The sequence below is a fragment of the Bos indicus x Bos taurus genome, chromosome 19, assembly GCF_003369695.1.
Source record: "Bos indicus x Bos taurus breed Angus x Brahman F1 hybrid chromosome 19, Bos_hybrid_MaternalHap_v2.0, whole genome shotgun sequence".
In the NCBI taxonomy this organism is placed as follows: domain Eukaryota; kingdom Metazoa; phylum Chordata; class Mammalia; order Artiodactyla; family Bovidae; genus Bos; species Bos indicus x Bos taurus.
The window spans coordinates 59,139,645-59,161,134 of NC_040094.1; the positions used below are offsets into that span (position 1 = coordinate 59,139,645).

Genomic DNA, 21,490 nt, shown 5'->3' on the forward strand with positions numbered 1-21,490 from the left:
ATGAAACAGAGCCTCTTTCTCCCCACCCACCTGAAGTCGAGGCTCTGTGTCATCAGCTCTCATGCTGAAAATCTTTGTCCTGGGAGCAGACGGAGCCCAGTCATCAAGTTGCAGCATTTTGTTTAATGATATTTTACTCACTTTTCGTCTTAGGAGAACTGATAATGTTTTCTGTTCAGCTTGGCTAAATCTCAGTTAATAATTAGCTTTTTTTTTTTTTTTAAAGGTCTTAAAAAAATAATTTTATTATTTACTTGTTTTTGGCTCTGCCGGGTCCTTGTTGCTGCTTGGGCTCTTCTCTAGTTGATGCGAGCAAGCTTCTCATTGCAGTGCCTTCTCTTGTTGCAGAGCGAGGGCTCTAGGGCGCATGGGCTCAGTAGTTGCGGCTTCCGGGCTCCAGAGCACAGGCTCGGGAGTTGTAGCCTGTGGGCTTCTAGGCGCCCATGGCATGTGGGATCTTCTCAGATCAGGGACTGAACCTGTGTCTCCTGCACTGGCAGGCACACTCTCCACCACTGGGCCACCAGGGAAGCCTCACCTCTGTTTTTAAGCGTAGTCCAGACGTATGTAACCTGACATATCTACAGGAGAAAACCAGGCGCCAGCCTGTGTTTAGTCACCACGGACTTGAAGCCGAAGGGCAGTCAGTCGATGGAACTGGCGGTGGGAGTGGGGAGGGGTGTGAAGCCTTGAGGTGTTATTCTCAGCCCTGAGGGTCTGCTGACTCCAGTAACAGCTACACACTCTTTTCAGCTGTAAGTAGAATACGGTCCCTGATGCCTACTTTCTAGATGAGCTTCTAGGAAAAATATTAGAGGCTCTGCCTATGGGAATTTTCCTAGAAATTCACATATTAGAACCAAAACCTTCCACTTAGGGGAAGGTTTGCTTTGGTAGAACATTTGATAGGAAATTCTGTATATTTGAATCTGACAAAAAAATAGAGATTAGAAAAGTGGCTGATTATAAGCTATTACTTATAAGTTTGACATCCTGGAATGTGAAGTCAAGTGGGCCTTAGGAAGCATCACTACGAACAAAGCTAGTGGAGGTGATGGAATTCCAGCTGAATTATTTCAAATCCTAAAAGATAATGTTGTGAAAATGCTGTACTCAATATGCCAGCAAATTTGGAAAACTCAGCAGTGGCCATAGGACTGGAAAAGGTCAGTATTCATTCCAATCCCAAAGAAAGGCAATGCCAAAGAATGCTCAAACTACCGCACAATTGCACTCATCTCACACCCTAGTAAAGTAATGCTCAAAATTCTCCAAGCCAGGCTTCAACAATATGTGAACCATGAACTTCCACATGTTCAAGCTGGATTTAGAAAAGGCAGAGGAACAAGAGACCAAATTGCCAACATCTGCTGGATCATTGAAAAAGCAAGAGAGTTCCAGAAAAAAATCTACTTCTGCTTTATTGACTATGCCAAAGTCTTTGACTGTGTAGACAACAAACTCTGGAAAATTCTTAAAGAGATGGGAATACCAGACCACTTGATCTGCCTCTTGAGAAATCTGTATGCAGGTCAAGAAGCAACAGTTAGAACTGGACATGGAACAACAGACTGGTTCCAAATAGGGAAAGGAGTACATCAAGGCTGTATATTGTCACCCTGCTTATTTAACTTCTATGCAGAGTACATCATAAGAAATGCTGGGCTGGATGAAGCACAAGCTGGAATCAAGATTACCAGGAGAAATATCAATAACCTCAGATATGCAGGTGACACCACCTTTATGGCAGAAAGTGAAGAACTAAAGAGCCTCTTGATGAAAGTGAAAGAGGGGAGTGAAAAAGTTGGCTTAAAGCTCAACATTCACAAAACTAAAATCATGGCATCTGGTCCCATCACTTCAGGGCAGATAGATGGGGAAACAGTGGAAACAGTGACAGACTTTATTTTGGGGGGCTCCAAAATCACTATAGATGATGACTGCAGCCATGAAATTAAAAGACTCTTGCTCCTTGGAAGAAAAGTTATGACCAACCTAGACAACATATTAAAAGGCAGAGACATTATTTTACCAACAAAGGTCCATCTATTCAAGGCTATGGTTTTTCCAGTGGTCATGTATGGATGTGAGAGTTGGACTATAAAGAAAGCTGAGCACGGAAGAATTGCTGCTTTTGAACTGTGGTGTTGGAGAAGTCTCTTGAGAGTCCCTTGGCCTGCAAGGAGATCCAACCAGTCCATCCTAAAGGAAGTCAGTCCCGAATATACATTGGAAGGACTGATGCTAAAGCTGAAACTCCAATACTTTGGCCACCTGATGTGAAGAACTGACTCATTGGAAAAGACCCTGATGAAGATTGAAGGCAGGAGGAGAAGGGGATAACAGAGGATGAGATGGTTGGATGGCATCACTGACTCGATGGACATGAGTTTAAGTAAGCTCTGGGAGTTGGTGATGGACAGGGAAGCCTGGTGTGCTGCAGTCCATGGGGTCATAAAGAGTCGAACATGACTGAGTGACTGAACTGAACTGATAAGCTTGAATGCTTGGTCTGCCAAATAGTGTGATTTGTGTGATGATGAGCGTTTCAGAGACACGCATCAGACCTTCCCCATCACATAGGGAGCCTTTTAAAAATAAAAATATTTACCTGGCACGTGGAATCTTCATTGCGTCATGAGGCATCTTCCCTTGTGGCACATGGACTCTCATGGACTCTCTAGTGATGCACAGGCTCAGTAGTTGTGTCTCGGGCTTAGTTGCTCCGTGGAGTTGGGATCTTCGTTCCCCAGGCAGGGATCAAACCTGCATCCCCTGCGGTGCAAGGTGACTTCTTAACCACTGGACCACCAGGGAAGAAACATGTGGAACCTTTTGATGGTTTTCCTGCCATGTTTTTTCCCAACAAGGCCAAAGTTTCTTTCTGTTTTTCATTGAAACTTGGCCATCTTGATTGAATAGCCCCATCTGGGGCAGATTGAAAGTGAAAGTCACTCAGGCATGTCTGAGTCTGCAACCCCATGGACTGTATAGTCCATGGAATTCTCCAGGCCAGAATACTGGAGTGGGTAGCCTTGCCTTTCTCCAGGGATCTTCCCAACCCAGGGATCAAACCCAGGTCTCCTACATTGCAGGTGGATTCTTTACCAGCTGAGCCACAAAGGAAGCCCAAGAGTACCGGAGTGGGTAGCCTATCCCTTCTCCAGTGGATCTTCCCGACCCAGGAATCTAACTGGGGTCTCCTGCATTGCAGGCGGATTCTTTACCAACTGAGCTATCAGGGAAGCCCTTGTCGGGGCTGATTACATACATCTGTCTTGACAGTCATCCACTTGCTACTCCTGTCAATGACCAGGCTGTGCACTTTTCCCAGCATGGAGCCCCTATTTAGGGCAGCTGGAGCCAAGCACTTCAATAGCTAGATTTTGTCTTGAAAGAGAGGATGAATTTGTTTAAGCAGACTCCAGGTCATTGCCAACTCTGGAAGTCTCAGCAACCAGGCTACATTTTCTTCTCTGCCTACCATTTATGAGAGATAAATAAGTTTATGCAAATACAAAAAGAAGTATGATTATAAGATGAAACAGTTGGCTGAGGGCCCAGGGTTCAGGTCCTTGTCCAGGTGCCAAAAGAAATAAATAACCAAAAAAAATTTTTTTTTTAAAGTTGAAATGGTCAGAAAAGTTGTTACAGAAAAATGCATGCAATAAACTATTATATATAGAATGGATAAGCAGAAGATCCTGCTGCATAGCACGGGGAACTGGAGCCAATATCCTGAGGTAAACCATAAATGTAAAAGAATAGGAAAAAGAATGCGTATAACTGAGTCACAGTTTGCTGTACGGCAGAAATTAGCACAACATTGTAAATCAACTATATTTCAATAAAATAAAAGTTTTAAATGCATGCAATAAAATCACACGTGATTACTCAAGACCAGCTACACATTCATCTTGGGACTGCTGAGCAGTCACAACCAATGGAGCATGGCTCCTCCAGTTTTCTTCTTCATGGTGGTGGTGGTGGTTTAGTCGCTAAGTCATGTTTGACTCTTTTGCGAGCCCGCCAGCCTCCTCTGTCTCTGGGATTCTCCAGGCAAGAATACTGCAGTGGGTTTCCATTTCCTCCTGCAGGGGATCTTCCCCGCTTCTGCTGCACTGCAGGCGGGTCTCCTGCCTCGAAAGCGGATTCTTTACGGCTGAGCCTCCCGGGAAGCCCCTTCTTCTTCAGAAAAGCAAGTAAAAGAAAGAAACACAGCATCCTTCCATCCTCCCATGTCCTGCATCCTCCTAGACTGTTCCAAGTTGTGACATGAACTTCACCAAAGTTCCAGCCCCACGTGCAGTCTTACTCAACTCTCTGTGTTACTGAAAGACGAGCCGACATCAATCAACACAGGCCCCAGTGTCCTGTCACCTCTGCTGATGCCTTTCTCGTTACACCCACTTAGATTTAATCAGCTCTTTGCTACCCATGTGAATAGAAGGTTAAATAGTAGCTTGCATAACCCAAATGCTCAGATACCCTAAAATCAAAGCAGTGCATCACTTTTTATTCTTTCCTACCATCCCACAGATCTGTCTTCATAATTATATGTCGAGTGGAGGCTGAAATTAAAATTTGAAACTAAAATTGCATTAACATTTAAATGAAAATATGTGTCCCCTCCTTTGGAGCAAAGAAAAGAACCTGAGAGCAAATTATCGTAGAAAGAGATTGTTCATAAAGTGGAGAATACTTCCTTGTAGAGTAGAAACATGATGGCTTATTTGGGCAGAATTATAGCATCAATGGCTTCCCAGGTGGTGTAGTGGTAACGAATCTGCCTGCCGGGCAGGGGATGTGGGTTTGATCCCTGGGTCAGGAAGATCCCCTGGAGGGAAAAATGGCAACCGCCCTGCAGGCAGCTTCTCTGATCGCAGGGGCATGAGTGCCCTAAAACTTGTCTGTCGGCCCTGAAATTACTTCTACCAATTCTTGGTCCCTTGGAATCACTTCTCTTAAGTAAATGTCAGCATTTATGTAAAGGCCCAGGAATATCTCATATTATAATAATGGTAAGGGCTTCCCAGATGGCGCTAGTAATAAAGAATCTACCTGCAATGCAGGAGACCTGGGTTCCATCCCTGGGTCGGGAAGATCCCTTGGAGGAGGAAATGGAAACCCACTCCAGTATTCTTGCCTGGGGAATCCCATGGCAGAGGAGCCTTGTGGGTTACAGCCCATGGGATTGCACAGAGTCGGACTGAAGTGACTTAGCACATATAATAATGGTAAAGTTGGGTTTAAAGCATTTTATTGCAAATCTTGCTTATTTTTACGGAAGGGGGTGGGAAGGGGAGAGGGAGGGGAAATCGCTGTCCATCAGTTGTGGCTGCTAAGATGTCCTGAACTGACCTTGCAGCTGAACTTTCTTTTAGTAACTTTGTGGGATTTCACTGCAAGCATTTTTTTGGCCACAACATGAGGCCTGAGGCATCTGTTTTCTGATCAGAGATGAAACCCACACCCCCTCCAGTGGAAGCGTGGCATCTTAACCACTGGGCCGCCAGGGAAGTCTGTACTGCAGGTGTGTTTCGTGTGTGACAACTTTCTTTATAGTCTCGAAATTGTACTTCTTTTTATTTTTGCATGGACTTATCTATCATCAATATTTTTTTAAAAACACCTTTATTTTTTATTTATTTGGCTGTTTGGGGTGGGGGGGGTCTTAGTTTCAGCACATGGGATCTTCAGTTGCAGCACGTGGGATCCAGTTTCCTGACCTGGGATTGAGCCTGGGCCCCCTGCATTGGGAGCACAGAGTCCCAGCCATTGGGCCACGAGGAAGTGTTTTTGAACACATTTTCAGGGTCTCAGTCAATGCTTTGGGGAAGGAGGTGGCGTGGGTGACCTAGGCAGATAGAACAGAAGCAGCATGCTGACCACAGGTGGAGTCCTCAGTCATCCTGACAGCCTGTGCTCAGGCAGCCGGAAGAGGCAAGCTTGTTTTCAAATATGGTGAAATTGATACCTAAAACCCAACGAGTGAGGCTCTTGTACAAACCCAGAGACCATGGCATCCTGGCAAACACCCGAGTGTGTATTTCTTTGTACCCCGGAAGTTGCGATCGGTCAACGAAATGGGTGTTGCCTCTCTTCCTGTTGCCCGTACACAAGCCCGTCTTCAGTTTCAGGGATGGAAAAACGTCCCTGACGGTGTGAAGTGCCTGTCTGTAACGGTGCTTGAGGAATAGCTCAGGAAGCCCGAGGATTAAAGGTCGATGTTTATTGTGTGTTTTGTGGGTGAGGAAGGTGGGACAGCCACACCTGTGAGGGATGGGGCTGCGCCAACGCTCACACCCACACCCCCTACACTCGGCATATTTATTGGCTGGTGCTTGTGCTGACGGTTTTGGAGCCGTGTCCTCAGACCTTCCGCATGCACTGTGATTTTATTAGTGCCCAGCTTTGTAGAGAGTTCTTAAAAAGTACCTTTGAGCGATTGTTGAGTAACATTTCCATTTTCTTTCACTGAGAGAACATGTCTGGCATTAAAAAAAAACCAACTTTATGGTTTCTCATAAAGGTGTAATTTTGCTTCGTTCTTATTCATTTATTTTCATGGTGAGGAGAATAAAATTGTTTCCCTATAAGAATGATTGTCTATTTTTTGCCTTGCACGTTAGTGATTTTTCACCCAACCCCACTCCCTTCCATGGCTCCCTAGGAAAAATTGAGGCAATTTAAGAAGAAAATGATGCAATCTTAGAGCAGGCCATGTCTGGATAAATACAATGATCGATGACCACAACCACTTAATGTCCTTTTGGAGAGATGAATAATCCTTTGATTATATCTAAGAAGAGAAAACACATGAATTTATGTTCTGGGTCTTAAATACCTTCTCCCTCACCCGCCCCCTCCTTTTTTTTTTACTTTGATTTAACTTGCCTGAAATTAATGAAGCAAAAACTCAGGGACAGAGGCCAGTTTTGTGAGGCTGGACACTTATACAATTTAAGGAGACCTTTTTAAGAAAAAGAATACAAAAATATCTTACTTTTACATATTTTTCTTTCTTTACAAAAGCATATGACCATGTGACATACCGCCCAAGCAAGAGAGATCCCTGAAGCTTAAACTTTATTGGCTTCATGGTAAGTCCATTTCTGTGGGTACCACATTGGAATAAACGTCCCTCTATGCTATGCACATTTGAACTTGCTACTTGTGTCCTTGAACTCAGGAAACGTACCTAGGTCATGGCTGTACAGGGACTAGATAAGGATATGCAGGTGTAAACGTAAGACCACGAGATTACACACGGGGTTTTAAACACACAAACACGCAGAGTTTTCTGTTTTTGTTGAATTTCAGTTGTTTCTAAAGGTCTCACCCAGGCGGGATCTCCTCTTCTCCAGACTCTGAATTGTCTGCTTGCATCTATATGTTCCCTCTAAGGGGGGTGTAATCAGTTTAATACCTTACCATTCACTCATGCAAGCCGACTCAAACCCTGTTCTCTGAATTGGACTCCTGCTGAGCAGATCCCTATTCTAGAAGCCAGGTGATGGGTGGGAGGAAGCAGAGGGCTGGGGCTGGGGAGCACACCGGCCATTTGGCAGAGCCTGGCGTCTGAGTGATGGATTTTTCAGGCAGTTCAGATACTGGTCTGGAGGTCTCCGTTGAGGAGGGTCCTCTGGGTCTCCGTGGTCTCATTCAGCCGGGATTTGTCCTGCTTACTGTCACTCCGCTCCCCGTCGTCTGTGCCGCTCACCTTGACCAAGCAGAGGACGTTCTGGAAGCTCTTCTTGAAGTTGTCGGACAAGAAGGCATAGAGGATAGGGTTGGCACAGCTGTTGGCGTAGGTGAGGACCACCACGAAGTCAAACATGCCTTTGAGGGCTGGGGTGGGACTGATGGCCACTGAGACCGAAGAGACGTTGAAGATGTAGAAGGGGAGCCAGCAGAAGATGAAGACGGCCACCACGATGGACACCATGCGGGTGACCTTCTTCTCAGACTTTTTCCTTTTGGAGGAACCCACTCGGATGCCGGAGGACTTCACCTTGATGATAATGAACAAGTAGCAGAGACAGATGATGGTCAGGGGCACCAGGAACCCCAGAATGAAGGCATAGATGATGAAGCCTGTGTACCAGGCCCCAGATTCGCCTGGCCAGTTGATGGTGCAACTGCTTCTCCCCCACTGGTTGCTCCGAAGGCCAGCATATATCATGATCGGCAAGATGACCAGCAGAGAGACGCCCCACACAGCCACGTTGATCATCTTGGCTGTCCGGGGTCTCCTCCACTTGGCCGACTTGATGGGGTGGACCACAGCCAGGTAGCGGTCGATGCTCATGACCGTCAGGCAGAAGATGCTGGTGAACTGATTGATGCCATCCACGGTCATGACCACCCGGCAGATGGCCTTGCCAAAGGGCCAGTGGACCAGAGCCACCTGCATGGCCAGGAAGGGCAGACCCAGCATGAAGAGTTCATCTGCGATGGCCAGGTTGAGGATGTAGATGTTGGTGATGGTCTTCATCTTGGCATAGCGGAGGATGACGTAAATGACCAGTGTGTTGCCACACAACCCAATGATGCAGACCACGAAGTAGATGAAGGTGAGGACGACGTTGCTGGCCAGGTCGTAGTACGGCTCTGTCTGGTTTGAAATGTTGGCTGCCCCCACGGAGCCATTGAGGTCGAATGGAGCGGTCAGCCAAGGTTGGGTCTCATTGAGTTCAGACACCAGATCCATGGCTGCCTTCTAGTCTTAGGCTAGATCCAACCCACCAGAGGTCTTATTCTCACCTTCATGGGTCCCAGAGGCAAAGGATCCACTGTGACATCTGCAAGGAAGAAAAGAAGATCGACTTATCTGCCAGAGGTTACTTAAGCTGTCACCAGCTTCCCGTGTTTCTGGTTTGCTCTCTCAGACGCTCTTCAGTTGAAAAGTGTGTTGTCTTTCACACCAGTGTGAGCACTACCAGCTCATTCTCACACACAGGCCATTGGAGTTGTTTTTCCAGTGGCGGGGAAGGGTTTGAGTGAAGTCATCCCAGTTTGTCTTGTCATCTTTGGTGACACACACGTGGGAGTTGACTCTACCTGCAAGACAGTGGTTCCTAAGAAGCGGGCTGATCTGAACGTAGACAAGACAGAGCCCGGAGAAGCCCTACCTTAGAAAAGTCTGACACCTGCGTTCCTGGTCTTTCCCCCTTGAGGAAATCTATGCTGACTTGACAGCTGCTTTGGAGTCTTTCTATTGTGAAAATCCCATAGTGGAAAAATGCCAGACTTTAGAGGTGAAAAAACCATGGAGACCACGTGACCCCATGCCAGGTACTCAACCACTCTCCCCTTTGTTAAAATGGGGGTATCATGAAGACGAAGTGATGAAATGAAGATGAAAATGCCTAGCGCTGTGCTGGGCTCCTAATTAGAACTCTAAAAATGTTGTCTTTTCTCCCTTTTTCATTTTTTGTTGTTCAGTCGCTAAGTCATGTCTGACTCTTTGGGATACCATGGACTGCAGCATGCCAGGCTTCCCTGTCCTTCACACCTCCCAGAGTTTTCAAACTCATCTCCATTGAGTCGGTGATGCCATCCAACCATGTTATCCTCTTCCGCCTTCTTCTTCTGCCTTCAATCTTTCCCGGCATCAGGGTCTTTTCTAATGAGTTGGCTCTTTGCATCAAGTGACCAAAGGACTGGAGCTTTAGCTTTAGCATCAGTCTTTCCAATGAATACCAACTTATTTCTAATTTATTGAACTCTGCCTACACAATGAACCAGTTTATAGTCTTAAATATTAAAAAGAAAGATCTGGCTTGCTTTTATTTTTAAAATATTGGCTCTAGTTGATTTTTGTTTCCTCTCTTTGACTCTGATACCCAGTGCTTGACCTCCTGGTGCCCTGGAGAATCCTTTCCTAAGTCCCCCATCAGGATGCTGGAGATCATTTCACACCCCAGAGAATTTGCCTGTGATCCTCTAATTAAGGGGAAAAACAGGGTCCAGGAGGGAGGAAGGCAGGCTGATTCACATTTACTGTCTCTTTGACCTTCCAAACAATCCTATGATGTGGGGATACTTATCCCCATTTTACAGACGAGGAAACTGAGACTTAGCGAGTTTAAGGAACTTGCTCCCATTCCCTTGAGCGTCACTGGTGAAGTTGAAATTTGAACACAGGACATCCAAGCTTTCTACTTTTCACAGCATCACAGCCGCTGCTCAGTGGATTGGAAAACCACTGACTGATAATTGGGCTTTGGTTTGAAGCAGCTGACTCTGGTCTTACCTCCATCCTGAGAAAATAATTGGGACACTATTGGCTTGGCCTAAGATGTAGAACAATAGCTTATCACATAATTAAATGATTTATCTGCGGTTATTCAAAAAACATCCCTGGGACACTTCTTTGTCATACAGAATGGACCAGACATGGAGGTGACATCTTAGGAGGGGAGACAGGAAGGGCACCAACTCTAAGGGCGTGAGTTGCATGGAGATATGAACAAGGGACTTGAGAATGCCTTTCTCTTCTGGGAGATTCAGAGGCTTCACATGAGGAATGTTTGAGCTGGGTCTTGAGTCCCTGAAGTGGGAAGTAAGGAGGGCAGGGAAGAGGTCACTCTGGGAAGGGGGATGCTGGCAAAGCGTTGAAGGGCTCAGCTCATAGTGGGAGGAGTTCACCTGGAGGACACATTTCCCCGGAGCAGGGTGCTTTCCCTGACGCCTGAGTGAAGACTGGACATTGTTCCTTTCTGCTTGGAGAGTCTGCTGATGAGTTACAGGAGAGTTAGCCAGCAGCAAGTACTGCGGGGTGCTTGCCTACATTTGCCTCGGGTTCATTCTGCACTGCCGGGAGCACTGTTTGTCTTTTCTGTGCTGACCTCCCCACCACACAGCTGTCTGTAAAGTGGGCCTGGGGGCTTCATGGCTGATCTTTCTGCAAAGTACTTTGGGGACCCAGGAGTCAATATCTGAGTTGGGTAAAAAGCATAAACTGGCAGCAATTAAAAACAGAAGCTGTGAAGAAACCGTTTTTCATGTCCTTAGATTAACACAGGCTGTTTCCAATATCATTTCTAACTGTCTTGTTATTTTAATTCTTCCAACCCCAAAGCCTATTTAAACCACCTGCATTGGGGTGGACATTCATCACTAGCATTTCCAGGGTCCCATCTATGTGACCTGCAAAGTTACACTCCGATGTCTGGGTGAGACTGGAGACCCCGGGGCTGCAGGGGTAGTGATGATGATGCCGGCATGGGAGGAAATGCTGACCTCCAGCCCTGACTCTGCCTTTTTGGCTGGAGTCTCAAGCAATGGGAAGGGATTGAATGGGATCAGTTTTTTTTCTTTTCCCCCTGAGAAGCAGCATTCTCCACCTTTGAGAGAGGCAGCCCCAGACAGAGTTCAGAGCTTGGTGAAGGTGGCAGACTGGGTAAGCTGGGGAGCCAGTGTGGAGTGAGAAGCCTCCTCTGAGGAAGAAATGAGTTTGAATCACAGTGAATCTTATTGCATCAATGATGAAGTCAGCTGCCTCGGATCTCCGAGCAACTTCTGCTTCATTGGCGTCTCATTGAAAGTGGACGCCAATGCCAGGCGTCACTACCTGCTGGATTGTGATTAAATGTACCAGGAAGTTGGGTTTTCTGTTTTATTTTTCCAGCGTAAAAATCGTTAGGTATGGGAAATGTCTGGTTGTTGGTTTCCTCTGAGATTGAGTCCAGCCCTGTTGGAGGGGAGGGTGAGAATGGTCTAGCAGCAGTCCCCAGCCTTTCTGACACCAGCGACCCGTTCCAGGGAAGACCGGAGGGTGGGATGGTTTCCGGATGTTTCCTGGAGGTTGGGGACCCCTGATCTAGAGCATCCCCTCCCATCCCAGAGAGTCTGCGGTTCCCAGCCTAAGAACTGAGCATTGGGAATGGGACCTCGCGTCCCAGATGACCTTAAATCCTTTTCAACTTCAGTTTTCCCTTTCTCTCCAGCATCTTTCCCTCCATTCAGCCCCCACCCCACTTCCCTCAGGCCTCCTAACCCTTTCCTGGTGGCTGAAGCGTGAGCCCCACTGGTGGCGAGAGCCAAAAGCCAGGTGCGGGCCACCCTGTGGGGCGCTCTTGCGCTTAGGAGAAGCCGAGGCATCGCTGGCAGAAGGGGCAGAGGGGAGAGGAAGGATCCCCACCGCCCGCTCAGTGGGTGCCCCAGGCTGGCACAGAAAATTAGCCTCTGCACCATCCAACTCGCTGGCCATCAGACCCAAGGATTTCTTAAAGGATTCCCTGCTATCTCCAGAGAAGGAGGAGGGATTAAGGATTGTCCTGCCAGCACCCTGATCTCCAAAGGCAGATCGGGGCCCGGCACCAGCGACGGCTGGGAACCGCTGACAGCCGCCTGGGGATTTGACCGGTGCCTCCGGGGGGTTCGGGCTGCTCAGACACTCGGTCTCTCCAAACCTGGGCAACCGGTCCTCTCCGCCCGGGCGGAGCAGACCCTACAGCGCTCGGGATCCGTGTCCCCGACTGGGCGAGGAAGAACAAGGGAGAAGCCCCTCTTTTTTTTTTTCTCCTGCTCCGCTGCCTGTCACTCACAGGCTCAGATCGGGTGTAGGTGGGGGAGGGATCCGGGGGCGCGCGCCGGCAGGAGCCGCGGCGATATCCCCCTCGCTAGCCTCGCTGTCCTCGCGTCGGGGTTCTGATGCAGGCAGCTGGCAGAGTCGTCCCCGTCGCAGCAGCTGCCACCTGGACACTCGGCTGGGAGACCAGGGCTGGATAAGGGCGCACGCCGCGCACACCAGCCTGCAGCTGTGCGGACACGTCCGTTCCAGCACAGGCGATCCACGGCGCCCCGCTCGCGCCGGGACACCGGCTGTCGTTCATTCCCACCAAAACCACCCACGAAAGCACAAGGGTGGAGAGCCACGCGCCGGGACCTACACTGGGCACGCCGGGGCGCGCACCTCCACGCAGCGCAGATGCACCCAGGTGCCCAAGTGCGTTTCTCTCTCTCAGACACCCACAGACACGCACACGCACACGCACGCCCACACACCTCACCTTTGCTTTTCCGCTGCAATCTGCCAGCTCGGCTCGCCGGCACCCAGCGGCTGTCCCCAACCCAGCCCGGCGGCCGGGCGCGCAGCTGCTTGGCCGGCGCTCGGCGTCTAGAGCCGCCGGCTCCGTTCGCGAGTCGCGCCCCGGAGCGTGGCCCGCAGACCCCGGGAGCCGAGCCGCGGACTGAGGCTCCGGGCGCGGGGGAGCAAGCGCGCGCGCGGGTGGCTGCGCCGCTCGGACTAGCAGTGCGGAGCGCGGGCACCTCGGCTCCTGTCCCCACGCCCCCCCATGACGTCACCGCAGCTCGCTCCGCCCGCCCGGTCGGGTGGGCGGACTGGGGTGCGCTGCGGGAGAATCCCGGGGTGGCTGCGGGCAGAGGTCGCAGGCACCAGGGCTAAAGGGAGACCCTCGTGCGGGGCGCGAAGGGTCAAGCGATTTCAGCCTCCCCAAGATCGGTGGCACGGACACGAGCTGTCTTCCGTCCTCCTTCACAGAGTCGGTTCTGTTTCACCCAGCCTATTTCAGACAGCTGGAGTGGCTGCTGGTCGACCCATACTCGCTCTGGGACTTCTGCCGTGTCTGAATTCAGACAACTTTGCAAAGCAGTGGGTCATCTCCCAGGCACAAGGCCCCCGGAAGGAGCGGGAGGAAAACAGGACCAGGGGAATGCCCGTCTGGATGCAGTGGCCAGCGCCCCTCCGCTCAGGGCTGAGCCCGCTCTTGGTTCCAAAATTCAGGTGGGAGAGCAATCAGAGGCGCAACACTGGAGCAGCTCATCCCAACTCTACCCTCTCTCCACAACTTGGAGAGGCAGAGGCCCTACAGCCATCCCCTTCCTTCACCTTGACCTTGGGCACAGCCCCTCCTCCTCCCCGCTGGGAGGGAGCAAAGAGAAGGAACATGCATGAAGTGGGGGTTGTCACATGCGGGGACAGCTGTTTGTTTTTTGGCCGTGATGATTCAGCTTCTGTTCCAAGTTTAATAAGTCACATTCAGTCCTGCAGCCTCTCCTTCCTCACCCTCCTCCAAGTACACACAGTCACACACGTATTCACACACTCACACACACACATACACTCCACATCGTGAGTACATTTTAGAGGATGAGCAAACAGAAAGCAAACGCCAACTACAGTTTTCTCTGTGGGCTGAGCTGGCTCTGACTGTCCAGTGCTGTTATCTGATTTGCAATTCACCAGTGAAAGTTACAGTCCAGAGACTCTTTAGCAGGTAGGGTGAGCCCCAGAGACCTGGGAAGGGGGCTGGCAGGTAAGGTAGCAAATAACTGCCGATTTCTATCTGGGCCAAGCTGTGTCTTGGGGTACCCACCGTGAGGGTGGAAATCAAGGTTACCCTTGGATGTGTCTCTTTCTGAGATGCCGGTCATCATGGGGCTTGAGTCGTCATCCTGGTGCTCGGGGCCAGATGGACGGGTGGTTGACTCATGTTCCAGCCAGTCTGGGAGCCTGCTTCTCTCTGTGTGCCGAGCACAGGGGCTGGGCACGTAGCTTGACACAAGTGGGGTGCCCCTGCTCACCACCAGCTGGGAGATGGAGGGCTGGCTATAGTGCCGGGGCAGCGAGGGTTGAACGCAAGAGAATGCCCCACGCTCGGGGTGGGGGGGGGCAGTTGCCACAGCAACACCTGCTGCCACTTGCAGTTTACAACCAGTGACCCAACTGGTTTCCAGGAAGAGGAGGAAAAGGAAGACCCAGGAAACGCCTATCCCAGTCTCAAATTCCCTTCCCGGGAACCGTGTTATCTTTCCAAAGGCCTTGAACTATTAGTGCCAAACTCCTGTTATCATCCTTAAAAAAAAATCCGTTTTCTAATCTATACAAGAGCCGAATCAGTGGCTCTCATTGTCCTCCTTCCCACCCCCCACCCCCACCCCGCCAGCCCTCAGGATAACTCTAACGGGACAATGCATTCTCCACCCCCCACCAGTTTTATATGAGTTCTACCAGCAAAACCAGACTGCCCCAGAAGGACCAGCTAAATAACCATCTCTCTTCAGGGCAGCTCGCTGGGGCGATCGGTACATGTGTTGGTTGCAACCTCAGAAGTTTCCCACGTGAAGTTCAGAACGGCCTCCGCTGTACATGGAGGGCAAGGAGAGAAGAGGGAAAGGCAGCCACTCCAGATCGGTAGGTGGCCGGTGTAAGAAGCAGAAAACTCACTGACGAGGCTTTTCTTGGGCACTGTAAGATTCACCCGCTCACCAGAATCTTAGAAGTTTATAGAGGCCTTTAGTGGGGCTCGGACTTCCCTGGTGGCTCAGATGGTAAAGAATCCACCTGCAGTGCAGGAGACCTGGGTTCGATTCCTAGGTTGGGAAGATCCCCTGGAGAAGGGAATGGCAACCCACTCCAGTGTTCTTGCCTGGAGAATCCCATGGACAGAGGAGCCTGGTGGGGTACAGTCCATGGGGTTGCAAAGAGTCAGACATGACTGAGTGACTAATTTCATTTTAGTGGCGTTCAGTCATGTATTCAGTCTGATGGTCTCAACAGCACACTGCTCTCAAGACTGTGTCTTTGAAATGGCTCCTAGCAAGGGCAATGTTTGCAATGGCCTAGAACGGGGGGAGGGGGCGCCGAGATTGCCCCTGGCCAGCTCTCAGGTCACAGAGTGGTCACATCTTCTCCATGACCTCCTTGAACAAGTCTCTTCATCTCGGATGAGCTGATGCAGTGAAATCCCCCTTCGCTGGCCTTTCCTTGTGACTCCTCCTCTCTGCTGCCTCCCCATATGGCAGGTGGGGTGAGTTCAGCCTGGAAAAACTACTGTCAGATCCACCCACCTCAGACACGCCTGTTGTTCAGTTGCTCAGTCGTGTCTGACTCTTTGTGACTCCGTGAAGTGCGGCCCGCCAGGCTTCCCTGTCCAAACAATCTCCTGGAGCTCTCTCAAACTCATGTCCGTGAACCGGTGATGCCATCCAACCATCCCATCCTCTGTCGTCCCCTTCTCCTCCCACCTTCAATCTTTCCCAGCATCAGGGTCTTTTCCAGTGAGTCAGCTCTTCTCATCAGGTAGACAGTGAGGTGATCAGACCTGTCAGTCCTAAAGGAAGTCATCCCTGAATATTCATTGGAAGAACTGATGCTGAAGCTGAAGCTCCAATACTTTGGCCACCTGATGTGAAGGAACTGTGTAATCTAGAACAGTTGTTGATTTTGTCCAGGTAATGGAGGCCTCCCTCCGCGGGCTTTGAATGCCTCGAAAGAGCTGTCCTGGGCGGCTCCCCTCCGGTTCCGGTCCGTCTCTGAGTCCTAACGGCCGTTCTTCCGGCCTCCCCTCCATCTGCTGAGTGCAGTCTACACTGTCACCCGTGGGGCTGTCTCCTTCCTCTGCAGCTTGCTGAGTAACTAAGTAACCAAACCTTGAGCTAGGAAAATAGAAGGGTTGGAGATGAGATAACCTCCACCCTGGCTTGTTTGATATCTTGAAAGCAATTAAATAATACCTTCCCCTCGTTCAGCACTTATCGGAGAGACAATAGACAGCAGGAAATTAAGAACCGGAGCAGGACCCAGGCCCAGGCCAGTGCTCAGCCTTGGGAGATGCCGCTGGGTTCACCCCCTCGGTGAGAAGTTCACAGTCCAGGAGCGCCAACGTGGATACCTAAGACCCGAGCAGGTCTTTGTGTCTCTTAGCGGCTTAATAAATTAAGTGGGGGGAATTGTGACTCTGCAGTTAGTTTCATGGAAGTGAGTCTTGCAGTTAAGCCTAGAGGAAGACAGGAGAGTGCCGGGAGGAGGGTTGGACACAGCTGGGAGAGGCGGATGCCTGTCCAAGCATCCCGGGTGGGTCTTGCTGTATTCACGGGAACGCCAGGGATGATAAGGCTTGTCATTTCCGTATGGGAAGGGCAGCCCTTCTGTTGTGGAGAAAATACAGATGCCCAGGGAAGGTCACCTGCGTGTTGAGCAAGTTACCTGCCCTTCCCGGGACACCCCTGTTTGCAGGCGTCCTGTCCCTTACCCACAAATCCTGTGCCTTTTACCAAGATTAAGACGTCAGCTTCTACATTTTGTCTCCGAGACCACATCTTGAACCTGGTAGCACAAGAAGCCCTTTCTGATGTCATGGGTCTTGATGGTTAGTTGGCAAAATATGGCATATGGTCAACAGACCTCTTTGTAAAACTCTGACCATTTGGCATCATGGGTTGAACGGTCTCTTTAGATACAGAAGGGGTTGACTTGAGACCCTTTCTTGGAGTCTCTCTACCCCACCCCTTGACAGGTAGGAGTTTCGCTGGACGCTCATCCCTTTTTTGCTATGGAACTCCTCAATCCCTGGGGAGTGCAATGGCCGAGCAAGTGAGCAGGCATCAAAATCTCTCTGAAAACCACCCCAGATATGTGTGGAGTTGGGATGATGGTTAGACGACCTCCAGTAAGTCTAGACACGGAGAGCACAGTTAGAAGACAGTAACCATGGTTTAGGGTTCACTTTTCTCTCCCTTCCCTCATTTGGGCAGAACCGCACATAGAATCCTGGAGCCAGAAGGAGCTGCAGACATGCTCAAATTTATAGTCTGTAGTCCATCACTATGCAGGTGAAAAGATGCTGGGCTCAGAGAGGCCTGGCGACCTGCCCAAGGTCAGCCAGCTAGAAAGTGGCAAAACTCTTCTGAATCGCAGATTCCTGCCCCTCCCGTGGGGACACGCCTCACACTGGGAGTGTGGGAAACTCAGAGCGGGGAGCTCCCAGCTGTCCCCACCGTTCAGCCCAGCGCTCTCTTCCCTCCGGAACTGGGTTCCCTTGTGGAACCCAGCCCCACACTGGCCTGGGTCCTTTTTTCCAACCCCTCAGTGGTGGAGTCGGAAAACGGATGGCCATCTTCCCCTGGGCTCCTCCCAGCACGCGTGTCCTCCTGCACGGATCCTGTAGGACGCCCTGCAGGAGAGAGCAGGAGGCCGGGGCGCATACCTGCCCCTTCTCTTGACGATCCCCCCAGGCTTGTCAGTAACACCCATGGGTAACATTTATTAAGGGCCCATTATGTGCTTGGTGGAGACTGAGTGTTCCACACCTCCATCATTCCATTTCGTCTTTTCAACCTTTGAGGTCCATCTCATCATCATCATTATTGTTATTTTGAGAAAGCTTGCCTTGAAGAAACCTTTATCTTTATCTTCTTTAAGCCCAGTGTTTTCCTGGTTTATTTTGCCACGGGGAACCTTGCCTGTGAATAATTTTTAACACTCATTGAGTGTTACTGTGTACCCAGCACTGTAGTGGAAACTTCGTGTTAACTTGTAATCTCCCCAAAACCCTAGGAAGCCTGTGACAGTTCTGAGTCTCCCCGTTTGTGAAACAAGCAGCCAAGGCACAGAGAGGCTGAGTGCTGTGCTCAAGGCCACACAGCAGCCAAGGCCTGAAGCACGGTCGCAGAGCAGCTTGGTGGAGAAGGGGGTCCTTCCTTCTTCCACACACCCCTGGTGTCTGATTAAAATGGAGGAGGGATGATGGATGCCTTAATTGTTTTCAGCTCTTTCCCCTCTGTTGACCCCCTAACCTCAGGGTGTTTGTTGATGAGTTCTGGATCGTTTCCAAGGTCTCTGAGACCCAGGCAACCATGCCCACGCGGTCTTTTCTAGGGCCCGTTCCCTCCCCCTTCTAGACTGAGCCAGGTAATGAGCGTCTGGTGCTCTCTTGCTGTGTGACCTGTCCCCTCCCACCTCATTGCTGAATTGCCTAAGAAGGTTGCTCCCTGAGCCTCCTCCTGGGAAAGAAAGAGCTGCCTTTAGGGTCAGATTTATAGACTCAGGGAAGCCAGATGGCCCTCAGAGAGCAGCTGGTAGAGAGCTTCACTGCCATGTTGCAGACCAGAATCTTTTTTGTGTGCTAAGGCCCTTTAGTCATGTCTGACTCTTTGCAACCCCATGGACTGTAGCCTGCCAGGCTCCTCTGTCCATGGGATTCTCCAGGCAAGAATGCTGGATGGAGTGGGTTGCCATGCCCTCCTCCAGGGGATCTTCCCGACCCAGGGATCCAACCCCTGTCTTTTGTGTCTCCTGCATTGGCAGGCGGGTTCTTTACCACCAGCGCCACCTGGGAACAACGAGTCAGACATGACTGAGACCCACCCAGGGAGGTTTAAAGACTGAAGATGCCCTAGCTCCATTCTGAGCAATTCTGATACAATGGACCTGGGATGAAGACCTGATCTTTTTTTTTTTTTTTTTTAAGTTCCCCAGATGACTTTAATGTCAACTAGAGCAGAGAACCCTGCTACTTAAACCTCATTTCAGAGATCCAGGAACTTTGGATCAGGGAGGGGAAACATCTGTCCTGGGTCAGACAAGCAACTTGTCTCTTTACCGGGGCCGCTGCGGGCTCACAGTGCAGCCCAGCATCCCACGAATCCCGTCGCGGGTAGAGGGGTCTGGGCAGGCTTTGTGCCGGTGTGGGGCTCTGGGAGCCTCTGCTTTTGGGGCTGGTGGAACCAGAGTTTCCCCCTCTGAAAGAAAAGCGTTGTTGAGTAGCAAACACCGTTGTCTTGCAGGAGGATGCCCGCGTGAGGTGGGCGGCACCTGGGTGCCCTCGGGCAGGTACCCATTCCAAGTGCTGTGTCTCTGGTAGGAATGGGTGTTCCACAGCTTCTGAGAGATGGGCCATCATCCCACAAACGGACCAGAACCAGTAAATGGGTCTCAGGTTTTTGTTCGTATTTAGGTCAAGGCAGAGCAGAGCCAGGTTTCATCTTGGCCAAATGACAGAATCAGCAAGCCGGGTTGCCCTCCTGCTTCTGGCATGTTCCCTCTTGGGGTCTGTGCCCCCGAGTGTCACCAGCAGCCCCCACCCCCACCCCGTGATGAGGAGTCCAGCCCACGATCCTGAGGAATTGTATCCTTTTCCTGCAGATGACGCCTCTGGCTGTGGACAGCCCCTGTGTCCTTTTCCTCCTGTGCTGGTGGAGACGATGACAGCTCATCCTTTTTTTTTTTTTTAAAGAAACACTGTTTTTTTTCTCTGTTTTGGCTGCTCCAGGCAGCATGCAGGATCTCAGGTCCCCAGCCGGGGATCAAACCTGCACCCTCACCCCTACTGGAAGCTCAGAGTTCTAACCTCTGGACCATCAGGGAGCCCCCAGTGGTAGCTCTTTCTCCACAGGACACAGAATGTGTGTGTGTGCACTAAGTTGCTTCAGTCATGTCTGACTCTTCATGACCCCATGGACTGTAGCCCGCCAGGCTCCTCTGTCCATGAAATTTCCCAGGCAAGAATACTGAAGTGGATTGCCATTCCCTCCTCCAGGGGATCTTCCCAATCCAGGGATCGAACCTGAATCTCTTATGTCTCCTGCATTGGCAGGCAAGTTCTTTACCACTAGCACCACCTTTACATTTTAAAGGATGTGGGGAAGGCACCAGCCCACAGGAGAGGATTTCCAGGTGGAGACACAGGCCTGATGCTGGAGGAGGGGTCTTTATTCCCAGAGGCGAGAGGTGTCAGTCTGTGATGGCAGAGCAAGCACGGAGCTCTCTGTCTCTTTTTCTGTCTCAGGACCAGGAATTTCTGATGCCCCAGGGCCTCTGTCCCCCATGAAGTAAAAGCTAGGAGTTGACTTTGTCTCTGTGGTTGATGGATTTTAACGCTCTTTCCAAAGAGGCTGCAGTTCCTCTGCTGGCCCCAGGGTGGGGTGAGCACCCAGAAGTCACCACGCCAGCAGGCTTGTGCCAGCTTGGGTACCAGGCCCTGCAGGACGGGGTCCTCAAACCCAGCCCTTGGCTGTTCTTTTCTCTCTTTCCTACCCTCCCCGCAACCCGAGGACCGGCTGCAGTCCTGATAGAATCAAAACGAGGTCACAGTGTCTGGAACCCAGATTTGCTGCAGAATCTGAAATCCTCAGATTTCCCAGTGGTGCAGTGGTAAAGAATCCACCTGCCAAGGCAGGAGACACAAGAGACATGGGTTCGATCCCTGGGTGGGGAAGATCCCCTGGAGGAGGAAATGGCAACCCACTCCAGCATTCTTGTCTGGAGAATTCCATGGACAGAGGAGCCTGGAGGGCTACAGTCCATGGGGTTGCAAAAGAGTTGAACAGGACCAGTGTGTGCGTGTGTGTGCATGCACATACACACACACGCACGCACACACACACTGGAATCCTCTGACTTAGCAGCCTTCCAGCTCCCCTGCAGGTCCTCCAGCATCACTGAGGAGTCTCTGCTTTCTTCGCTGCCCCCGCACCACGGGGCGGCCTGGCAGGTAGGGCGGTAGCTGCAGCTTCAGTGACCTTGTCTGGGTGAGATGAGGAGGCAGGAGGGCGGATGCGTATTCTGCCAGGGGAGGTTTCCCAGCCAGACGGGTTCAGCAAAGGGTCTGGAAGAGCTCTCTCCGGGAGCCTCAGGCTGCACGCGGGAGCCGCAAGGGAGGGTGGTACTGGGTGGTGCAAACGTTTCTTTGAGGCAAAGAGGAGAAACTTTCCGTCCTTTCTGTGGAAAGAGGTTCCACGA

General features: G+C 50.7%; 2 protein-coding genes across 4 annotated transcripts in view; one reads left to right on the forward strand and one right to left on the reverse strand.

Moving 5' to 3' along the window:
• The window catches only part of SLC39A11 (solute carrier family 39 member 11), a 376,154-nt gene that overhangs the window by 19,264 nt on the left and 335,400 nt on the right, over window positions 1–21,490 (forward strand). The gene's annotated exons all lie outside the window — the stretch shown is intronic.
• On the reverse strand, window positions 6,528–13,288 carry SSTR2 (somatostatin receptor 2). Its single transcript, XM_027518930.1, has 2 exons — window positions 13,020–13,288; window positions 6,528–8,804 (listed from the first exon to the last, which is right to left on the reverse strand). The coding sequence occupies exon 2, from the start codon at window positions 8,711–8,713 to the stop codon at window positions 7,607–7,609; it is 1,107 nt and encodes a 368-aa protein (XP_027374731.1). The 5' UTR covers window positions 8,714–8,804; window positions 13,020–13,288; the 3' UTR covers window positions 6,528–7,606.